Source organism: Dendrobates tinctorius, unplaced genomic scaffold (assembly GCF_039654945.1).
Source record: "Dendrobates tinctorius isolate UK_male_01 unplaced genomic scaffold, ASM3965494v1 ptg000125l, whole genome shotgun sequence".
Classification (NCBI taxonomy): Eukaryota; Metazoa; Chordata; class Amphibia; order Anura; family Dendrobatidae; genus Dendrobates; species Dendrobates tinctorius.
In genome coordinates, this window is record NW_027361793.1 from 19,986,858 (window position 1) to 20,011,818 (window position 24,961).

The following is a 24,961-nucleotide window of genomic DNA, read 5'->3' on the forward strand; positions in this document are numbered from 1 at the left end:
ATGTAGCATGCATGTAGTATGTATGTAGTATGTATGTAGTATGTATGTAGTATGTATGTAGTATGTAGCATGTATGTGGCATGTATGTGGCATGTATGTAGCATGTATGTAGCATGCATGTAGCATGCATGTAGTATGTATGTAGCATGCATGTAGTATGTATGTAGCATGTATGTAGTATGTATGTAGTATATATGTAGTATGTATGTAGCATGTAGTATGTATGTAGCATGCATGTAGTATGTATGTAGCATGTAGTATGTATGTAGCATGCATGTAGTATGTATGTAGTATTTTTTTTTTTTTTTTTTAACATTTAACACATTAGCCGGATGATGGGACTACTACTGTCCCATCATTGGCTAATGTGTCAATCACTGTCATGGTAGCAGGCATCGCCCGATGGGACTTGTAGTCCCATCGGACGATGCCTGCACAGCCCCCCGGAGCCTGCACAGCCCCCCGGCAGGCCGGCACAGCCCCCCGGAGCCTGCACAGCCCCCCGGCAGGCCGGCACAGACCCCAGAGAGGCTGTACAAGGGCAGGAAAGGGTTTTTCTTATTCCGATACCGGAAGTCCCATAGACTTGAATGGGACTTCCGGTATCGGAATCGGCGATACCGATACTTTTTTTAAAGATCGGCCGATACCATCCGATACGATACTTTGAAGTATCGGACGGTATCGCTCAACTCTATACCTGACCATCATGGATCTGAGCAGGGGGTATTGGCAGATTCCCCTGACCCCTGGGGCACGGGAACGCTCAGCCTTTATCACCCCATTCGGACTGTACGCGTCCATGGTGATGCCATTCGGCAAGAAGAATGCCCCTGCCACTTTTCAGAGGATGGTCAACACGCTGCTCGAGGGACTGAAAGGGTATGCGACTGTGTACCTAGATGACATCGCCATCTTCAGTCCCACCTGGGAGGATGACCTAGAGCACCTGGCGCAGGTGCTCAGGCGGATCCAGCGAGCAGGCTTGACCATTAAGCCGGAAAAATGCCAGCTGGGTATGAGAGAGGTCCACTACCTGGGACACCAGGTAGGTGGGGGAGCTCTGAAGCCAGAGTCCGGGAAGGTGGATGCCATCGCATCCTGGCCCACCCCCAGGACCAAGAAGGTGATGTCCTTCTTGGGGACTGCCGGGTATTATAGGTTTGTTCCACACTATAGTGCCCTGGCCAAGCCCCTGACGGACCTCACCAAGAAGCTGCCCGTCGCAGTCGACTGGACAGTCTCCTGCGAGAGAGATTTCCAGGCGCTCAAGACCGCCCTTTCTAGCTCTCCTGTACTACAGGCAGCCGACTTCACGCGGATGTTCGTAGTGCAGACCGACGCCAGCGACTTCGGCCTCGGTGCTGTGCTCAGCCAGGTCGACACTACGGACCATGAACACTCCATTCTGTACCTGAGCCGGAAGCTCCTGCCGAGGCAAGTGGCCTATTCCATGATTGAGGAATGTCTGGCAATTGTGTGGGCCCTGCAGCGTCTGCAGCCATACTTGCACGGACGCCAATTTACCGTGGAAACAGACCACAACCCCCTCAGCTGGTTACACAGTCTCTGGGATGAATGGGAGGTTGCTACGCTGGAGCCTCGCTCTCCAGCAGTATCACTTCACCATTTGCCACAAAAGAGGCAGGGACCATGGTAATGCTGATGGGTTGTCCCGGCAAGGAGAGGGTGCGGAAGGGCGCATGGGGGTACACAGGAATGTGATACCCCCTAGCGCCCTCTAAAGCAGGGAGGTGTGATGAACAAAGCAGGATTTAGTGCTCCAATGTTGAATAGCAATGCCTTTTAGTATGATAATGAGATAAGGCCCAAAACAGAACTTCAAAGCTTGAGAAGGAGCCACGCCAGCATGGGGCAGGAAGGGGCCTGGGGGCTTCAATTAGAATATACCTGTCAGCTAGACAGAGAAATACACATCCATTGTCTCTCCCAGCCGCCTCGACTCCATCCTAGGATCATGGATTATGAGCACATCTTTCGAGTTATGGACTCATGGAAAATATCCAAGTGACCCTGAGGAAATCGCGCATCTGGCAGTGCGACTCCTGAGTCGGTGAGGGCTCTGGGACCTGAGATATAGAGATTGGCCCTCCCCAGTGACCCAATGGGGCAATGCTTGCTCTCCACACGACAAGCAAAATAAACCGCATTGACTGGTACCTCTCATGTCCTGATCCGATCATGCTGTTGAAAGTTACCCCCTTTCTTAGATATTGGGAATAAATTCTGCAGTGAGCTAAAGGGTGGAGATTAGCCCACCCTCTGACACAGGGGGAGGAACTCAGCATGTTTAAGAACTAGCAGCACATGGCAGAGAAACTCACTCTCTCACAGAAGAACCAGACAATGATGATCTAAGAAGGAACTGGGGACAGATCTGCCAAGGGGAGCAGCGGCCCACGCTTTGGGGTCTGTCCAGCAACTAAGATTCTTGTACCTGTGGACTGCAGAGCTCCCGGCACCCACATGCAACCTACTCTGACTGCAAATCCACTGTAAGTCCATTGTATAGCTTCTGTATATTTCTGTAATTATCTACTGCACCCTTTAGGCAATTAAACCATAAAATTAATCTTGGGCTGATGCTTTCACTCTGATTACGAATCTTAGAATACCCAGCGGGTAACAGGACATCCTCCCCGGCGGCCATTTGCTCTAGGTGCAGTTCCCTTACTGACCTGAGAGACAATGGGGGTGCCGGAGAGCTGTGCCTGTGTAGTTACGTCACATTGGTGACGCGGGAGGGACAGGTCCTGTTCCTCCACAAGTAGGGTTTAGTGTCTAAGCGCCAAGTAGTGACACTGCCTAGCAGCGCAGTTCTCCCAGCTCCTATCACGTTAGCGCCAGTGTGCGCCACGCTACATTAGGTACTACGGTACCGCAAGTTCAGCAACTACAGTCAGAGCGGCACCGTGCGCCATTAATGCGCTTTCCAGACCTAAGCTTAGGATGGTTAGTGGCGTCCACCAGAGCTGTGCTGTATGTACTTCATGCGGTATTCGTCTATCAGCTGCACCCTGTGACTGTTAACAGGGCACAGCATTCAGTAAGGGTCTCTCCTTGGCATTGCAGTTGTGGCGTCGAACGCTAGTGGGTCTAGAGGGACTCTAACCCCGTGTCCTTGGGGCAGGGTCCTGTGACTAAAACATTAGTGTTTAATCTGCGGTATCATGGCCCTGTGAAGCAACAGGGTCCACCTATTCACTGGGTGAAGTTAACCCGTGTGTTTGCTATACCGCCAGTTTCTGTTCGCCAATACCGAGCAGCAGTCTACCATCTCTGCACAGTGGACCCCGGGCTGCGACTGCACCTCATTTACATCTTTTATTATTTGGTGCATTCCGCCACCCCTAACATATCTATGAACCTGTGTTCACCCCTCCGTTTTGTTATTTTCTTTCATAGGTGGAATCACTTTTTTTGTTTGATTTCAGTATGAGTTATCATTATGTCTCCTCATTCTCCACCACTAGATCACCAGGGTTAACGGGTTCTGTGCTGCTACAGCCAGTCCAATTTTTGGCAAGGGTGTCTATGATGTCCATAAAATATTTTTAACAATTTTACACCCCCAGGGGGAAATGTTTGTCAGCCCATGCACTTAGTGTATGGGCATTACAAGTCTAGGATTCTCGCTCATTTTTAATGGGACATTTTTTGTTTAGAGGCCCTCCTACATGTTTCTTCCAAAGGGGATTGGGGTTATTGGGGTGCATATGACTTGGTAGCTGGGCAGGCCTTACAGTCAATCTATAATAAAACATAATGGGAGTACAAAATGAATAATGTGAAGTGGATTTTCCTGGGTCCATCCAGTATGTGGGTTCAAAGGCTTATTGGGGTGCATATGACTTGGTAGCAGGGCTAGCCTTGCAGTCAATGCAACATTTTTTAGGGAAGCCCTCCTGGACAACTCGTGAAAGGGGTATTGGGGTGCGTCGTAATTCTTGGCAGCCCATCCACTCACTGCATAGGCTATAACAGTTTAGTAGACCCACTGTTTAATAATGGCCCTTTAAGCAGATTAATGCTGCCTGATTCCCCTGTAAAAATAGGCTCTGTGACTTTAAGAGTCCCTCCTTCATAAATGAAACAAGATATGTCTGCTTATATGTCACACACCACATAGCCAGTTAGGGTTGATAAATGTTACAATGACATTTCCCAGTGAATGCATTTGTTTTGTGGGTTCAAAGGCTTATTGGGGTGCATATGACTTGGTAGCAGGGCTAGCCTTGCAGTCAATGCAACATTTTTTAGGGAAGCCCTCCTGGACATCTCGTGAAAGGGGTATTGGGGTGCGTCGTAATTCTTGGCAGCCCATCCACTCACTGCATAGGCTATAACAGTTTAGTAGACCCACTGTTTAATAATGGGTCTTTAATAATGGGTTGAAAGCAATGTTAAAGTTGAAAAACGCTTCAAAAATGCTGCGTCTGAATATAGCCCAAGTGGTGGAGGAACATTTTGGTCTGGGGTTATTTATTTTGCCTTATATACAAGTCATTAACCTGGAAAGGATGTACCTTAACATATTACCCAGTAAAATCCGGTTTGGTATGTTTTTTGGTGCACCGGTAAAAATGACATGAAACTCTGACAACATTGTTTAAAGCTGTGAACTAGGAGTCAGGAATGCTTCCAGGAGCGTTCCCCATGATATTCCCATGTCATTTTAGCAGTGTTTCCATCATTTTCAGACGTTTTTAGATCTTAGAAGGACCCCGGGGGGATCACTGTAAAAAATGCTCGGGTCTCCCATAGACTTACCATGGGCTCCTTGTTCTGTCTGAGTACCCGAGTATTCCAATTTACTCGACCCGAACAACGAGCACACGCGCATTTTAGTGCTCGCTCATCACTATTCAGCATCACTATCAGTATCAATCAGTATCAGTATCAGTATCAATAAATGTAATACAGGGTGGTCCAAAAGTAGGTGGACCGTGGTCGACCCAAAACAGCCTGTACAGAAAATAATAAGCAACTTGTTGCTGAAACATTTGTTCAGAGTCCAAAAAAGGCCACCAGAAGAGTCTCTTTAGAATTGGGAATTTCATGAGCTTCCATCATGTGAATCCTGAAATCTATTGGGTGGAAAGCTTATAGTCCACGTCTAATTCATGGTTATTGGAGGATGATCCAGACAGGCGGCTGCAATTTAGTGATATTATGCTTAACGAAATTGAAGAAACTCCAGTAATTTTAGATAACATTATGTGGAGTGATGAAGCTTCTTTCAAATTATCTGGCCATATTAACAGACATAATTGTATTTACTGGTATAATGAGAACATGCATTTAACATTAGAGCAACAACTAAATGAGCCTGGTGTCAATGTTTGGGGTGGTATTTCATGTTTTGGTGTTTTTGGACCATTTTTTTGATGGAACAGTCACAGGAGATAAGTATCTCGGAATTCTAATGAATCAAGTTGTTCCCCAGTTACAGCAACAGCCTAATTCAAATGACCTTTATTTCCAACAAGATGGGACCCCTACACATTATTCAAGAGTAGTCTGCGAGTAGCTTGATGAAACATGTCCTAATAAATGGATTGGCCGGCACGTTCACCAGACTTGACTCCAATGGATTTTTTTTCTTTCAGGGAGTAGTCAAGGACAAAGTTTATAGTCGAAGACCAAAAAGTGTCAGTGATTTGAAAAATTACATAAGAGATGCATTTCAAGAAATTAATACCCAAAGAGACTTGTGCAAAAATGTTTTTGAAGCGAAGAGGCAGACTTCAAAGCTGTGCAAATTGTGATGGAAAACAGTTTGAGCACCTGCGTTGATAAAATTTAAGGGTTTTTGTATTATTGTCAATGTTATGCTTGTGTTAGTAAATATAATTTTATATATAAATCAAAAGAAATGTTATTATTTTCTGTTCACCTACTTTTGGACCACCCTGTATTTTTAGGTGATCCCTTTTGTGTGACAAATCTCTTGTGTTTGCCTTTTTTTGTGTCTGTGATGAGCTGATGTGTTATATTGATAACATTTTTGACTATATATGACATTTAATGCAATTCAGTTTTCATATTTCATGTTTGCATGCTATACGCTACAGAGTGCTGCTTTATTTGTCTGAGTGTATATGAGTTAGCTACTCTAGGTAAGCACCTGTTCAGACTGGATTTATGTTTGGATGTGACGGTCAGTCTTTTGATATTTGTTTGCATTAGCCTTCTGACTGACCACTCCGCCCCTTAGGCTCAGGCGTTTTTAATTACAGCAGGGCCACCACCCCTCCACAGAGATACAGTGGGGAAAAAAAGTATTTAGTCAGTCAGCAATAGTGCAAGTTCCACCACTTAAAAAGATGAGCGGCGTCTGTAATTTACATCATAGGTAGACCTCAACTATGGGAGACAAACTGAGAAAAAAAATCCAGAAAATCACATTGTCTGTTTTTTTTTTCATTTTATTTGCATATTATGGTGGAAAATAAGTATTTGGTCAGAAACAAGCAATCAAGATTTCTGGCTCTCACAGACCTGTAACTTCTTCTTTAAGAGTCTCCTCTTTCCTCCACTCATTACCTGTAGTAATGGCACCTGTTTAAACTTGTTATCAGTATAAAAAGACACCTGTGCACACCCTCAAACAGTCTGACTCCAAACTCCACTATGGTGAGGACCAAAGAGCTGTCAAAGGACACCAGAAACAAAATTGTAGCCCTGCACCAGGCTGGGAAGACTGAATCTGCAATAGCCAACCAGCTTGGAGTGAAGAAATCAACTGTGGGAGCAATAATTAGAAAATGGAAGACATACAAGACCACTGATAATCTCCCTCGATCTGGTGCTCCACGCAAAATCCCACCCCGTGGGGTCAGAATGATCACAAGAACGGTGAGCAAAAATCCCAGAACCACGCGGGGGGACCTAGTGAATGAACTGCAGAGAGCTGGGACCAATGTAACAAGGCCTACCATAAGTAACACACTATGCCACCATGGACTCAGATCCTGCAGTGCCAGACGTGTCCCACTGCTTAAGCCTGTACATGTCCGGGCCCGTCTGAAGTTTGCTAGAGAGCATTTGGATGATCCAGAGGAGTTTTGGGAGAATGTCCTATGGTCTGATGAAACCAAACTGGAACTGTTTGGTAGAAACACAACTTGTCGTGTTTGGAGGAAAAAGAATACTGAGTTGCATCCATCAAACATCATACCTACTGTAAAGCATGGTGGTGGAAACATCATGCTTTGGGGCTGTTTCTCTGCAAAGGGGCCAGGACGACTGATCCGGGTACATGAAAAAATGAATGGGGCCATGTATCGTGAGATTTTGAGTGCAAACCTTCCATCAGCAAGGGCATTGAAGATGAAACGTGGCTGGGTCTTTCAACATGACAATGATCCAAAGCACACCGCCAGGGCAACGAAGGAGTGGCTTCGTAAGAAGCATTTCAAGGTCCTGGAGTGGCCTAGCCAGTCTCCAGATCTCAACCCTATAGAAAACCTTTGGAGGGAGTTGAAAGTCCGTGTTGCCAAGCGAAAAGCCAAAAACATCACTGCTCTAGAGGAGATCTGCATGGCGGAATGGGCCAACATACCAACAACAGTGTGTGGCAACCTTGTGAAGACTTACAGAAAACGTTTGATCTCTGTCATTGCCAACAAAGGATATATCACAAAGTATTGAGATGAAATTTTGTTTCTGACCAAATGCTTATTTTCTACCATAATATGCAAATAAAATGAAAAAAAAACCAGACAATGTGATTTTCTGGATTTTTTTTTCTCAGTTTGTCTCCCATAGTTGAGGTCTACCTATGATGTAAATTACAGACGCCTCTCATCTTTTTAAGTGGTGGAACTTGCACTATTGCTGACTGACTAAATACTTTTTTTCCCCACTGTATAGACGTCAGTCTAAGAGAGGATTCACATTATGTTCCCATAGAGATGTAGACTGTCTAAGAGAATATTGGCATTAGGTCCTGGCAACGAGAATTGCCTTATAGTGGCTGCCAGGTACACATGAATTGGCCAATTTATGCGCTAAGCATTCTCAATTTTTCATATTTCTAATGCAGTAATGCAATTCAGTTTCATGATTTGTCTGCACAGGCGCAAAATTTCTCACGGCGATGAGGATGATGCAGGAGGTGTCATCTAAGTCCAGGAAGGCGAGCAACAGCCAGGGGGAGGGGTGGAGTGGCATGAAGCCACGCCTTTAAAACCGTACAGACCCAATTAGAATACAGCACGAGAGAAATAAACTTTTTTCAGGGTTATACAGGGGGAGTCATGGGGTGACATAAGCATTTGCAGAATGCATAGCAGACACTGACCAAGATTACATTTTCAGCTAGTAGGACACAAAAATGGTGACAGGATGCCTTTTAAGACTACCAGACATCAGACTTTTATACCCCAAAGTAATGGCATGTATGTAAAGATGCTTCAAGATCCTATCCCATTATGTAGTAGATGTAATATTAGCAAATACCTCCAATTAGAAATGTAGTATAGTTCTCCTGATTCGCTATGTTGCTTATCCCATGTGCTAGGTAAGGTATCCATGGTTACAACCACTAACAGCTAAATAATTTACTATATGAGTGGTTGTAGCCATGGAAAGATAAGCTATTGCAATGCCCTGCACGTAGGTTAAGCAACAGTGAATCAGAAGAACTATACTACATTTCTAATTGGAGGTATAAGCTAATATTATCACTATTATTACACCTACTACAAATAGGTGGGTATCCAAAATAAAGTTAAATAGACAAATCCCAAATAATACTCTTTATTGACAATCTATATATATATAAGAGGCATCGTGATTACTCGCTAATCCCGCCCCCTGCACAGTAGCTCTGCCCCCCACCACATCACCACACATAATCCCGCCCCAGCCCCCATTACATAGAGGCATTGTGATTACTCACTAATCCCGCCCCCTGCACAGTAGTTCCGCCCCCACATCACCACACAATCTGGCCCCCACACATCACCACACACAGTCCCGCCCCCACATCACCACACACAGTCCCGCCCCCACCACATCACCACACACAGTCCCGCCCCCACCACATCACCACACACAGTCCTGCCCCCCACCACATCACCACATAGTCCCGCCCCCCACATCACCACATAGTCCCGCCCCCACCACATCACTACACACAGTCCCACCCCCACATCACCACACATAGTCCCGCCCCCACCACATCACCACACATAGTCCCGCCTCTCACCACATCACCACACATAATCCCGTCCCCCACCACACATAATCCCACCCCCACCACATCACCACACATAATCCCACCCCCCATATCACCACACATAATCCCACCCCCCACATTACCACACATAATCCCGCCCCACCACATTACCACACATAATCCCGCCCCCCCACATTACCACCCGAGGCTCCATCCCCCCACATTACCACACGAGGCTCTGTCCTCACACATTACCACACGAGGCTGAGTCCACACACATTACCACACGAGGCTCCGTCCCCACACATTACCACACGAGGTTCCGTCCCCACATATTACCACACGAGGCTCCGTCCTCACACATTACCACACGAGGCTCCGTCCCCCCACATTACCATACGAGGCTCCGTCCTCCCACATTACCACACGAGGTAAGAACATCAGAAAGTACAACAGTGCTTTTGCCTTTGCATCCTTTGAATTTCAGTCAATTAAATTTTCCGGTGGCCCACCCGTTTTAGTCATTCATGGACAAGTGTACCACTGTACATCAACTTCTCTAAGATAAAAGACCTGAATACAATTAAATGTACGTTTTTAATTCATTCCTACTCTTTTTTAATAATTAAAAATATATTTGTGCTTTCTTTAGATCTGATACTCCTTCATATTCACAACTCTACATATTGGATCCTGAGTATGCAAACATTCAACGATTAAATAACGAGCAAAATGAAGGATGCAAGAGGGACATAATGAATACTATTGACTGTTTACTCAGAGATATCAACCCATTTGCTCAGGCTTTCAAGATGATGAAGGATTTGATTGATCAGCGTGGCTACGACCACCATAAAATCGAAATGTGGATAACCAAGGATAGACAACACGACCCTCGCCAATACAACTTGCCGACAGCCAATGAAGTTGCAGCTGTGTTTGTCTCCGATGATGGAGAGCCGCCGATCAAAAGAGACATTGCCGTTCATCCCATTGGGCAGTGAGGACTACAGAATATTGTGTACCATAGCCCAAACTGTGATCTAATGGTGTATCCACTCCTCTTTCCGTATGGTGAACACGGATGGCAACCTGGAATACGGAAGCAAGGGAGAACTGAAAAAAGGAAAAGTCATGAAATGGAGGAAGGTGACAACGAAGAACAGGAAGATATCAGTCACGATGCAGGGGAACAAGAAAAAAAAAAAAAGATATGTGTTGATGAGGGAATTCTATGCGTGCCACCTTCAGGATCGACAATCCTTCAACCCGCTGTTACATTCTGCCAAGCTGACACAACAATACATAATTGTTGCCTACCTAAAGGCTGAAGCGCAGCGACTGGACTGGAACAGACAAAACCAAAAGAAACTCAGAGTAGAATTATATGTCGGGCTTATGGATTATATCAACAGTAGGGCTGAACAACAAGATCTGAGACCGGGTCGCATTGTCATACTTCCCTCTTCTTTTACCAGTGGAAAACGTGCCATGACACAGAATTACCAAGATGCGATGACTGGTAGCAAAATTTGGAAAGCCGGATTTATTTATTACGTTCACTTGCAACCCAAAGTGGGAAGAAATTCAGTCCGGCCTTTTACAACATGAAACAGCAATAGACCGCCCAGATTTGGTGTCTACCATATTCTATTTAAAGCTACAAGAGTTACTAAACGACTTGACTGCAAAAAAAAGGTGGAGTGATGGGACAAGTAAAGGCATACACCTACGTCATTGAATTTAAAAAAAGAGGTATTACGTACATTCATCTGAATGTTCGTAACAGTAATGTTAAGAATGGAATTATTAATAATGCACATTTAATGCATCCTTTTATTGTTTCAGGTCTTCCTCATTGCCATATGCTCTTAATTCTGGACGACGAAGACAAGTTTCAAGAAGCTATCGATTGTGACAATGCTGTTTGTGCAGAAATTCCTGACCCGGATATTAACAAGGAGCTTTACGATGTTGTCACCAGCTGCATGATTCATGGGCCCTGTGGAGAACACAATAGAAATTCACCGTGTATGGAAGATGTAAAAGGAATCCGGACATGTTCCAAAAAGTTTCCCAAAGACTTCAGCGAAGAAACAAATATTAATGTGGATGGTTATCCAGTATACCGCAGACGAAAAGATGGCATTAAGCTCAAGAATTGGGATGTGGAAGTTGACAGCCGCTGGGTTGTACCATACAACCCCTACCTTCTCAGAAATACAGCGCACACATAAATGTGGAAATCTGCTCTTCCATCCAGACCGTCAAATATGTTTCCAAGTACGTGTACAAAGGACATGATGCAGCCATTGTTCAAGTGAACGAAGTCAGCAACACCGGCACCTACCACTGGGAGGAGATTAAGACTTACATCGACACACGATATTTGGCATCGCCTGAAGCAATGTGGCGGCTGCGAAAATTTGAGATGTCTGCACATTCCCATGCTGTAGAAAGACTTCCGGTACACCTACCTTTCCAACAATAAGTTTACTTTGAGGATGGAACGGAGCAGCTTTCTGTGGAAAAAGCTCAGCGTGATGGCACAAAACTTACGAAATGGTTCGTTCTAAACCAAACTGATCCATCAGCACGTCAGTATTTATATTGTGAAATATCCTACCGTTGTATGTCTGGACAAATAAGTTTTGGAAGACAAGAAAAAGAGGTGCTGACAAGATCCTTCCAAGAATGTACTCTGTCTCTCCACAAGATATGGAAAGATTTTCCCTGCGCCTACTCCTGATGCATATCAAGGGTAAGTCATATTCATCTAATTGTACGTTATTAGATCATCCTGACTTTTTTTTATAATTTTTAATTATTTTCTTTATGTTGTTTACAGGTGCTACATCATTCGAAGATCTGAGAACAGTGGAAGGACACACATATGAAACTTATATTCTGGCAGAAAAGGCCATGGTATTATTGCATGACGATTCAGAGTGGGACAGAACAATGGAAGAAGCATCTTTATTTAGAATGCACGGTGAGCTTCGACAGCTATTTGCTGCAATCCTGAACCACGCCAACATCACAAGTGGACTTGATTTATACAACAAATATAAAAATAACATGATGGAAGACTTCCTCCTGACTCATAACGAATACATGGCCGAGCAGCAAACACTTGCCGATATCCAAGACCACTTACGACAGTTTGCTAAAGATTGCAAAAGTTGTGGACTACCTTCCCCATCAGATGCGTATAAAATGTGTGACATTGTTGATGTGGAAAGGGAGAAACAAGAATCTGAACGACTGCAGTTTCTGATGAACCTAGAACAATGAGGCGCCTTTGAAACAATCATGAATGCAGTTAATAATCCAACCACATCACAAAAATGCTTTTTTTTAACTGGTGCAGGAGGTTGTGGAAAGACTTTCGTGTACAAGGCTTTGGCATCTACTATACTTGGGAATGGTGGCATTGTAAAAACAGTTGCTCCTACCGGTTTGGCAGCTACATTACTAAAAGGTAGTTTTATTTATGATTGCAGAATACTGAAAAACGTAAATTTAAGATGTCTGTAGTGAAGTTTTTTTTTGTTTTACACAGGCGGTAAAACAGTCCACTCTGGATTTGGAATTTCAATTCATTTGAATGAGAGAACTGTATCAAGTATTAAAGAAGGAACCTCAGTCTGCCGAGGGCTTCGGGATACTAAACTTATTATATGGGATGAAATTTCAATGTCTCACGTTCATCTTTTCAATGCCGTTGATAGAAGCTTACGTATTCTCCTTCACAATGAAGAACCTTTTGGTGGGATCCCGATTGTTGTTGGAGGAGATTTTTGTCAGCAAGCTTCAGTTGTAATTCATGGAAATCGCGTTAGTATTGTAGAGGCGTGTGTCAAGAGCAGTCCAGTCTGGAAATCCTTCAAGGAACTGAAATTAATCAGGAACATGCGAGTCAATCCTGATGAGGTTGAATTTTGTGAGTGGCTGCTAACTGTTGGATCAGGAGTTCAAGATGGGAATCTGGTGGATTTTGTGAAGCTGAGCAAAGACATTCTGACTCATGACGTCGTGACGAGCATATTTGGGAATGACCTGAACTCTCTCACTCCTGCTGATCTTGCTTCCAGAGCAGTACTATGCCCTAAAAACTGTGACACGCTGACCCCATTGAATTTGTACATTCCCTAACTCCTATGGGCCTCCCTCCTCATATGCTGAACCTTAAGAAAGGCTGCTGTGTCATGCTACTCCGCAATCTAAATCCAAAGAACGGACTGTGCAATGGTACTCGATTAATTGTAGAAACTCTTGGCACAAATCTCATCGACTGCAGTATTTTTTCTGGGGAGCGTCGTGGTCAAAAGGTTCTCATTCCAAGAATACCATTGGACACTAGCAAAAATTGCGATATCCCTTTTAAGTTAACAAGAAAACAATTCTCACTTCGTCTGGCTTATTCCATGACCATTACAAAATCGCAAGGACAAACATTCGATAAGATTGGCGTTCTCCTACCTGATCCTGTATTCACACATGGTCAATTATACACTGCATTCTCTAGAGTAACAAGTTGTAAAGGTCTTTCAGTTCAAATTGTACCTGGTAGAAGTCAAGGAAAGATCTTTGAAAATGACGAAAATGACTATACATTTAATTGTGTTTACAGAGAAATTTTAACTTAATTTAAGTTTCCTTATGAAATTTGTTTAGATGCTGGAATGAATAAAAAACACACATCTTACTGAATCCAGTTTGTTTTTGATTTTACACTGTGAATAAAATGTATCATTAGTATTATTCAGATTTTTAATGATTATTATTGTTATTAACTTCATTTTAATTTAATTTACCACCTGCGTAAGCGCTATTGAATGTTGTCATTATTTACTTTAGTTTAATCACCAGCAGCGTTAATTAGATAGCAATGAGCGTGCCGAGCATTAGCTGGCTGGAAACAGCTAGTCATATTAAAAATATATATTTTTTAGTTTCATTAAAATGGTGAAAAAATGGGCAGAGAAAATCCCCTGCATACAACAGTCTATGCAGATGACAAATACATGAAATCGAATAGTGATCTTATCTTTTTTAATAAATTTGCAAAAATTTCTGCATTTCTATTTTTTTTTCAGTCAAGATGGGTGCAAAGTGTACATTAATGAGAAAAAAAAAATGAACTTTTTTGAATTTACCAAATGGCTGCAATGAAACAAAGAGTGAAAAATTTAAAGGGGTCTGAAGACTTTCCGTACCCACTGTATATAGGAGAAAGTAATGCAACAAGTAACTGGAGGCAATAAAAAGTTATATACACACAGTGGTGTAGGTGTAAAATGTGAGAGCTGCTAAACTGCAAAATAACTAATGCAGGGGTTACTGTATTAACCCTTGCCTCATACATGTTGATATGATATTTGAGCATTAGTTCTCTTGCTGTTTAGCAGCCCTCACTTTTTACAATTACACCACTATGTGTATATATCGTAACTTTTTCTTGCCACCAGTTACTTGTTGCATTATTTTCTCCTATATATAATATCCTATGAGCTGCTTTGGCGCAATGTCATCTCATGCATATCTATTACTTTCCATGCTCTATCTGATCCACATAGCCTTTTAATTGGTGCCTTCCATTTCCATATAATTTCATTATTTATGGTCTAATTATTTATGAAACCACTTGGTGTCCTTATTGCATTTATTTATAAGGAATAGTTTTACATTCACTCACTGTAGCTTCATATTTATTTATGCTCCTTTGTCATAATTGGGTACTGTATATACAGCTCTGGCAAAAATTAAGAGACCACTTCCAAATGTTCAGTTTGTCTGATTTTTCTCTTTATAGGTATATTTTTGAGTAAAATGTAAATTGTTCTTTTAGTCTATGAACTTCTGACAACATGTCTCCGAATTTCCTAGCTATAAATTTTGGATTTTTTTCTGACAAAGAAAAATGGTCAAAATTAAAAAAAAAAACCCCAGTGCTTTCAGACCGCAAATAATGCAAAGAAAACAAGTTCATAATCATTTAGAAACAACAATACTAATGTTTTAACTCAGGAAGAATTCAGAAATCAATATTTTGTGGAATAACCATGATTGTTTGCCTAATTTGCCTAATACTAGTCATTCTCGAACATAGTCAACCATAAAGTACCCCACCTATCCCCTGCTATAACGCAGCCACTCTGCTGGTCCCCCCTACAGTAATACAATTTTTGCATAGGTAGACCACCCCTACTTGTGACAAAAGGCAGACTTTTTACAAGAGTTTTGCAAGTTTTATAAGTATGTGAGTGGGGAAACAAAGGAACATTAGAACTGAAAAAAAATGGAGTACAGGGGACTCCTCGTAAAGTTAGGTCCAGAAATATTTGCACAGTGACAAGTTTTGGATTTTAGCAGTTCACCAAAATATACAGCGTTCAAGGTACAGTAATATAATCAATATAGGCTTAAGTTTTGGCATTTTTAGGAGAGTTTTGACCATCTCTGCCAAATTTTGATAAAGCTTAGAAGGGAGAAGGTGTGTCTGAAAGCTACAGACAAATTTATCACAATTACGTCATAAAAGTGTCGTAAGAAATGTACTCCATTACCTGCGCCATAGCACACCAGCTGAAAGATATGCCACATGAATTAACGAGGGCATGTCTTAATGAATTTAAGTCGTCTTACTCTAACGCCCTCTTCATTAAAACGGGAACGCAGAACGCCAGTGCCGATAAATTCAGACCAATGGGACTATTCTGTTTATTCTCGACAAGGTCCTTGTGCCTTATGTTCTATGAAGAGAAAGGACATGAACATGGAGTCCGCTTGGATTTATCAGCTCATCTTATATTATACTAGTCCATTACTCAAATAAGCCAAGGACACACTGCTAAAATGGGAGAGATTTTTAATTTATCAAATAATTTTACATAGTTACAAAGACTGAAGAAGTAGCAGAAAGGCCATTCTGAATCCTAGAAGCCCATTACCACGTTCCATTATATTATATCGTCCTTATGGGGTTTAATCTGTTGTGTTTTATTTGCCTGCACTAAATTTTGACTGGAGGAGAAATCCCCAAAAATATTTTCTCCCAAGAACGCCACTTTCTTAGCTTCAGTCATCAGTATAAACTGGTTTACAGGAACCTTGAAAAGAAAAAGGAAAGTGAGATGAGGAATGATAAAAAATGATTATAATACAATATCATCCAGAAAATAAAGCATTATTGCTGTTGGAGCTAAAGCAAACTCCTTTCCTAATTGACATTATATAGTTGCTAAATGAAATCCATCATTCTGCTCCACTCATTCTCTATGAAGTCCAGCACTGTGCTCTGCTATCTCCAGCAGTGCTATAGGGAATAAATGGAGCAGGGGTGCACAAGTAAGGTCACCGACCAATTCTGACACAGAATTCTGAGCTCACAGTGGTGAAGCCACCACCGTTCATCAAGTTATTGAATATCCAGTGCATAGAAGATAATGTTATTGGGAACTTGTCATGTTCAAAGCCTCTAGATCCCTGCAGATATACCGTTGATATGTAGGTAAATAGTGTTGAAATCCTGCCTATCTGCCTTACTAGATCAGCAGTTACAGGGAGAAATTGAACTTACATCCTTCCTGTAGCCGCTGGATTCCTGTCATCAGACTGGTGCAGGAAGCGGTTACAGTCACCGTTCACTACACAGTGCATGTGAGTGTAATCACTCCCTGGCAATTTGATTGACAGCACGCGCTGCAGTGTGTGTGCAGCATATGATTGACAGTAACCAATATGGGTGTAGCATGGGCAGGAATGTATATGACTATTGCAACCCATCAAATCCTTGAAAAGTTACACTACTCCTTGAAGTATATATCTGGCAGGCGTACACGCAAGTTTTAGATGCAACTACCGTATTTTTCGGACTATAAGACGCACCGGATCAAAAGATACCCCAAATTTTAATAAATATAGGGGAAAAAAATTAATGCGTCAAATGAGGGTACGTGTTACAGTCCGAATTATTCAGCTTACTGGGGGGTAGAGTGTGATCGGGAGCATTGATGGAGCGGGGTCAGAGGAGGCGGTCGGTGGTCTGGCGATGATGTGACTCATCCCAAGCTGGTGCGGTAGCTTCGGTGGTGCGGGGACTCCGCCATTTTGTGAAAACTCCAACACATCCATCCCAGGCTGGTGCGCGGCAGTTTTGGAGAGGCTCGGTGGTGCAGAGGCTCCGTCGACATTTTGTGAAAGCCCGGAGCTCCCACAGTTCCATTGTTGTAATGCCTTGGGTCTCCAGGAAAATGGCCGCCAGGGGTGGCGAATGCGCAGAATAAGATCTCAGGAGACGAGATATTGCTGCCAAGATCTCAATCTACACATGCGCCACCTCCGGTGGCCATTTTCCTGGAGACCAACGTATTACAACAATGGAAGTGTGGGGGTTCCAGGATATCACAAAATGTCAGCGGAGCGCCCGCAAAACCGAGCACCTGTGAAACTGCTGCGTATCAGCCTGGGATGAGACTCCTGGTAAGTATATCCGGACTATAAGACGCACTCCCATTTTCCTCCAAAATGTTTGGGGAAAAAAGTGCACCTTATAAATAAAAAAAATACGGTAATTCATTAAGTGGAGTGCAATTCTTAATTAGGTGCACTGTACTCTATCGAGCACTTCATTAAGATTGGTGTGTACAAAACCAGTCTTAATGAATCTGCCGCCAGGTCGACTTGGCCTTGTGTTCTGGATTATTGTTATGTTGGAACGTCCAAGTATGTCCCATGTGCAGCAATATTTGCTGATAATGTGCTGCATTAATCTTTCCTTCAACTTTGACTAAGTTTCCTGTGCCTTTGTAGCTCACACATCCCCAAAACATCAGCGATCCACCTCCGTGCTGTACAGTAGGAATGGTGTTCCTTTCATCATAGGCCTTGTTGACCTCTCTCCAAATGTAACGTTTATGGTTGTGGCCAAAAAGTTCAATTTTGGTCTCATAACTCCAAATTACCTTGTTCCAGAGTTTTGAAGTTTGTCTCTGTGCTGTTTTCGGTGTGTAGGTGAGATACTTTGTTGCATTTGCACAGCTATGGCTTTCTTCTGGAGACTCAACCATGCAACCCATTTTTCTTCAAACTGCCTCCTTATTGTGCATCTTGAAACAGCCACATTGCTAGTTTTCAGAGAGTCCAGTATTTCAGCTCATATTATTTGTGGGTTTTTCTTTGCATTCCAAACAATTTTCCTGGCAGTTGTGGACAAAATTTTTGTTGGTCTACTAGACCATGGTATTGCTTTTACAGAGCCCGTGATTTTCTATTTGTTAATCATAGTTTGAATGCTGCTGACTGGCATTATCAATTCCTTGGATATCTTTTTGTATCCCTTTCCTGTTTTATACAGTTCAACTACCTTTTCCAGTAGATCCATGAACAAATCTTTTGTTTTCCCCATGACTCAATTCAGAAACGTCAGTGGCTGGATGAAAGATGCAAGAGTCTGTCTGGACCCCAGAAACTCACTCAGCACACACTGATTACAAGCAAATAGGTCACAGGTGAGGATGTTACCTTTAGTAGCCAGTCAAACCCATTTGTGTCAACTTCTGTGCATGTTATCAGGCCAAAATTACCAGGGTAAAAAAAACTTATGATCATTGTTATTTGGATGTTTTGGGTTGTCATGATTTAAAAAGAGAAAACACAGTAGTTTGACAATAAATGGCTTCACCCAACCACCAACCATGCGTGGAGAAAAAGTTTTGGTGTTATTCATATTCTCTGAAGAAAGGCCAAGAAAGGAAAAATTTTGCCCCGAGGTATGTAAACTTTTGAGCACAACTGTATTTGTAACTTCCTAACGTATATATATATATATATATATATATATACACAAATACATACATATACACACACGTTAGGAAGTTACAAATATATAACTGAGAAAGCATGAACAATCCATATACCTAATTTGTACGTGTCCGTGTGTCTGTGCACAATGAGTCATCCACAGCCCAACTGTCTGTGCACAATGAGTCATCCAGAGCTCAACAGTAACTTAGGTATCCATAGTTGCTACCAATAGCAGCTAACTGACAATATGCGTGGGTGTAACCATGGATACCCAAGTACTGTAAGGCCCTGGATAGGAGTTAAGTGACATATCTAATAAGGAGAGGAGCTCTCCCTGGGGACGAGGTAAGGCATAAGCCTTTATTGAACGTTAGCCTGTGAGGCAACATTGGGAGGCAACATTGGGAGGCAACACTGTGAGGCAACATTGGGAGGCAACATTGCAAAGATGGATCAAATTGATCGTGCTGCTGCACGTAGAGAAGCGAATAGCATACGGATGCGTAACCTTAATGAAACAGAAGACTAACAAAATTGTTGAAGAACTGCTGATGCAGCCCGAAAGAGCAAGAGAAACGAATGAAGTAACTGAATCACGTAGAACATCTAATGATGCACGACAACAAGCAACACGCAATGCACAAAGTGATACACAAATTTCACACAGACGAGAACAAGATAGAAGACTTGTCCAAAATGCAAGAGCCACTCGACGACGGCAAGTTACATTTGCCGCTAGAGGGCTTCCTAATCAAATTGATGAGACACGTATTGAAGAGCACTATGCTGGCGAACTGACATTTCAATGTCAGTTCTGCCAATCTAAATAATTCAAAGACAAAATGGTGCAGGGAAAAACATTCCCTTCCTGCAGCAAGAGAGGGCGCATCCAATTACGTCCCATTCGTAAGGATGATCAATTTAGTCAAGTTGATGAAAGGAGAGCATTAGCACTCCAATAACTTTATGGCTAATATAAGGCAATACAAAAGCTCTCTTGCTTTAGCATCAATGGGAGCACAAGTAGCGCCACATCCTGGGCATGGTCCATACTGTTGTCGAATTCACGGACAAATTTACCACAGAACTGCTCCATTGCATCCCGCTGTGGGTAGTACTCCCAAGTATGCCCAGATTTATATCTTGGACAGTGAAGAAGCATTAAGTACAAGTCAAGTAAATAAAAAGTGCCTCCCAGCACTGCTGTCATCTCTTGGAGAGAAAATGAAAGCAATTAACCCACTCGAAAGAGCCTTCACAATGATGAGAGAATTTGGAAGAGAGGATTGCTGAATTAGAAAATTGCGATCCACTCGAAATAATGTCAAATATGAATGACTACAATGATGACCAGAGGCGATACAATACACCAAGGTGCAATGAAGTAGCTATAATTTATCAAAATGCATTGGGTGAACCCCCATTTAATGGTGACATCAGAGTTCACCTGAAAAGTGAAAACCAAACAGTTCAAATCAGCTTTCTTCACAGAAAGTGTGATGCAATGACATATCCACTTCTATTCCCATATGGGGACAGTGGATGGACAATAAATTTGACAACTCCAATTGCCCTAAGTGTGCAACATCAAGGAATTGGTGACATTTATCTACCATCCATACCAGTGGATCAAGATCGACAAGAAAAAAAATCACACTGTTGCAGTACTATGCATACAGGCTTGCCATTTGTGACGAGTTCAATCCCCTTTCAAATGCTGGGAAGTTGATGCAACAATTTATCATTGACAGTTACGTCAAAATTGAATCCGACAGGATCCATTATATAAAACAAAATCAAAAGGCATTACGCGTCGACAGGTATGCCAGCGTTATGGATCACATCCATAATGCTGCGTTACACCAAGGGCTAAACGCTGGGACACCAGTAATTTTACCATCCAGTTTCATTGGAAGCCCAAGAGCTATGCAGCAAAATTACCAAGACGCCATGACAACTGTCTGAAAATTCGGAAAGCCAGATCTTTTTGTTGCGATGACCTGTAACCCAAAGTTGAAAGAAATTATTGAAAACTTAGGACCATGGCAAAGGCCAGAGTTCAGACCAGATTTGGTTGCACGAGTATTTAAAATCAAACTCCACGCCGTGCTTAATGAGATTTTGAAAAAGCACATTTTTGGACGTGTAGTTGCCTATGTGCATGTGACAGAATTTCAAAAGTGTGGACTACCACACGCTCACCTGCTCTTAATCCTCGGAGAAGAAGATAAACCGAGGGACAAAGAAAGAATTGATGAATTGGTCTCTGTTGAAATCCCAAATGAGACAGCAAATCCAAAACTGCATGAGGCAGTGATGAAGCACGATTCATGGCCCATGTGGCGAGGAACAACCTGGTGCTATATGCATGACAGATGGTCAATGCGCAAAAAAATTCCCAAATTATTTTAATACAGAGACAAACCCCAATGTTGATGGTTACACACAGTACCGTCAACGCAATACTGGGAAAACCAGATGAGGAACGAGAGAAATCGACAATAGATGGGTAGTTCCATTCAACCCCTATTTATTACTCAAGTACAATTGCCATATCAATGTTGAGATATGTGCTTCAATAAAAAGTGTTAAATATCTTTTCAAATATGTATACAAAGGGCATGACTGTGCCAATTTCAAGTTTGATATATTAAACTGGAATGAACCAGCCATGTATGTAGATTCTCGGTATATAATAAAATGTATGATGCTTTACATACCATTAAAAGGCTGGCTGTGCACCTTGAAAACATGCAGCAAGTGTTTTTTTCGAAGATGGTAAGGAGGTTATGGTTATTTCGGACTCAAAAGCCTCTACACTGCAGGCTTATTTTAAGCTAAACAGAGTTGACGCTTCCGCTCATCAGTATTTGTACAGTGAAATCCCTGAACACTATGTCTGGGATAGAAATGCTCTACCAGAAGGATGGATGGGCTCAATTTGGGAAAACAATTGCCCGAATGTATACAGTCTCTTTAACAGATGGTGAGCTGTATTAACTAAGACTCCTTTTACTTCACGTAAGAGGAGCAAAGTCTTATGCTGACTTAAGGACTGTCAATGGATTCGTACATGACATGTATAAAAATGCCTGCATTGATCTTCATCTTTTGGAAGATGATTCCCAAAGGGAAGAAGGTATAACGGATGCAAATCGCTTTCAAAATGCCCTACCAACTTCGTGAATTATTTGCTATAATTTGTGTATATGGGGAGCCTGCTAAACCATTGGCATTATGGCAAAAATATAAAACCGGATTTATGGAGGATTACACCGGCAGTATACTCCAGAAATTGCTGAGCAACTGGCTCTTCGTGATATTAATGAAGTGCTCTTAAGCAATAAAAAGTCCTGTGCTGACTACGAATTGCCAACTCCAGTAAATGTTCCAGATGATATACTGGACCAAATGAAATAAGCTGAAGTTCCAGCGCCAGGAATGGAAAATTAAAAATCCATTTTATTGTGCCATTGCATATTAAAATTCCAGCAGGTACAGCATATCTGTTGGATGACTACAGAACAACGCGTTTCGACGCCTCAGGTCTTAATCATGAGTACATGATTAAGACCTGAGGCATCGAAACGCATTGTTCTGTAGTCATCCGACAGATATGCTGTACCTGCTGGAATTTTAATATGCAATGGCACAATAAAATGGATTTTTAATTTTCCATTCCTGGCGCTGGAACTTCTTTTTTCTTTCCTATTATTGATTGACTGCCTAGTCAAATCCGTGCGCAGGATCTGGATCCTACCAGCAAGGCAGTGCGGTGAGCTGGATTAATTTCTCTTTTTTTTTTTTTTTTTTTTAAATGAAATAAGCTGTAATAAAGCAATTGAAAGCTATGCATAATGAAGCTCAGAAAACAGCTTTCGATGCAATTATGCAAGCAGTCAATGCTGCATCACAGCCAGACGACACTAGCTCACACTGATTTTTTTCTAGACGGCCCAGGAGGCAGTGGGAAGACATTTTTGTACAACTGCTTGCACAAGACACTACAAGCAGAAAAGAAGTCTATTTGCTCTGTAGCCTCTACTGGATTGGCGGCTACAATACTACAAAACGGTAGTACTTACCATTCCAAGTTTGGTCTTGGAATTACAACAAATGAGACCACAGTGTCAAAAATTAAGCCAACCTCACTTCAAACAAAGAAGTTTATGGAGTCATCTCTCGTTATTTCGGATGACGTAACAATGACTCCCTGTTTTAATATGAACGCTGTGGATAATTTGTTCCAAGACATATGTGGGGAAAAAAAAAAACATTTGGTGGAAAAGTTTTCATAAATGGTGGTGACTTTTGTCAAACCCTACCAATAGTGGAAGGTGGAAAAAGAGCCCACATTGTACAGTCCACCTTTAAATACTCACAATCCAGGAATCAGTTTTCACGGTTCCAGTTACATCAGAATATGAGAACGTCTCATGACGAAATTGAGTACAACTCATGGTTACTCAAAATTGGCAATGGAGAGTTGTCAAATCATAGAATCGTAGAGTTGGAAGGGACCTCCTGGGCCATCTGGACCAACACCCTGCTCAAAGCAGGATTCGCTATATCATCCCAGTCAGATGTCTGTCAAGCCTCTGTTTGAAGACTTCCATTGAAGGAGAACTCACCACTTCTTGTGGCAGCTTGTTCCACTCATTGATCACTCTGTCAAAAAGTTTTTTCTAATATCTAATCTGTGTCTCCTCCCATTCAGCTTCATCCCATTGCTTTGTCTCCTCTCAGTCTTCTCTTTTGCAAACTAAACAATCCCAAATCTTGCAACCTTTCCTCATAAGACAGGGTTTGCAGACCGGTCACCATTCTGGTTGCTCTTTTCTGAACTTGCTCCAGTTTGTTGATGTCTTTTTTAAAATGTGGTGCCCAAAACTGGACACAATATTCCAGATGAGGTCTGACCAAAGAGGAGTAGAGGGAAATAATGACTTCACGTGATCTAGACTGTATGCTTTTGTTAATACATCCTAGAATTGCATTTGCCTTTTTTGCTTCTGCATCACACTGTTGACTCATATTCAGTCTGTGATCTATTAGCATACCCAAGTCTTTTTCACATGTGCTGTTGCTTAGCCCTATTCCTCCCATTCTGTATATGCTTTTTTCATTTTTATTGCCCAGATGTAGTACTTTGCATTTTTCCCTGTTAAAAAACCATTCTGTTAGTTGCTGCCCACTTCTCCAGTTTATTTATATCTTTTTGAATCCTCTCTCTCTCTTCTCTAGTATTAGCTATCCCTCCTAGCTTTGTATCATCAGCAAATTTAATCAGTTTACTCTCAATTCCTTCATCTAAATCGTTGATAAAGATGTTGAACAATACAGGGCCCAGGAAAGAGCCCTGTGGTACCCCACTGGAGACATTCTTCCAACTGGATGTGCAGCCATTTACGACCACTCTTTGGGTCCGATCACTAAGCCAGTTATGAATCCACCTAACAGTTGCCTTGTCCATTCCATACTTAGTCATTTTTTTTTAATAAGGATTGTATGAGAGACTTTGTCAAATGCTTTGCTGAAGTCAAGATATACTATATCTACAGCATTTCCTTGATCCACCCAATCAGTGATTCCGTCATAGAAGGAAATTAAGTTAGTCTGACATGACTTATTAGTTACAAACCCATGCTGACTCTGTTTAATCACTTCATTCTTATCCAGGTACTGACATACATGTTGTTTAATAATTTGTTCAAAGATCTTTCCTGGTATAGAAGTCAGACTCACCGGCCTATAGTTGCCTGAGTCCACCTTCTTCCCCTTTTTGAAGATAGGAACAACATTTGCTCTTCTCCAGTCTTCTGGGACTTCTCCTGTTCTCCAAGAATTTTCAAAGATTATGGAGAGGGGTTCAAAAATTTCTTCTGCTATCTCCTTCAGTACTCTGGGGTGTAATTCATCTGGACCTGGAGACTTGAATTCATTTAGGTT

The 24,961-nt window shown here is 42.2% G+C and overlaps 1 protein-coding gene and 2 pseudogenes across 4 annotated transcripts in view; 2 read left to right on the forward strand and 1 right to left on the reverse strand.

Moving 5' to 3' along the window:
• Positions 1–10,276: 10,276 nt before the first annotated feature.
• On the forward strand, positions 10,277–12,499 carry LOC141047012 (uncharacterized; annotated as a pseudogene).
• A 3,560-nt stretch (positions 12,500–16,059) lies between these two features.
• The window catches only part of FASTKD2 (FAST kinase domains 2), a 225,369-nt gene continuing 216,467 nt past the window's right edge, over positions 16,060–24,961 (reverse strand). For all 4 annotated transcript variants that reach the window (XM_073541909.1, XM_073541906.1, XM_073541907.1 and 1 more), the window contains one exon: positions 16,060–16,317. In XM_073541909.1, coding sequence (XP_073398010.1) covers positions 16,168–16,317 — 150 coding nt within the window. In that variant the 3' untranslated portion in view covers positions 16,060–16,167. The remainder of the gene's footprint in view (positions 16,318–24,961) is intronic.
• On the forward strand, positions 20,697–22,198 carry LOC141047008 (uncharacterized; annotated as a pseudogene).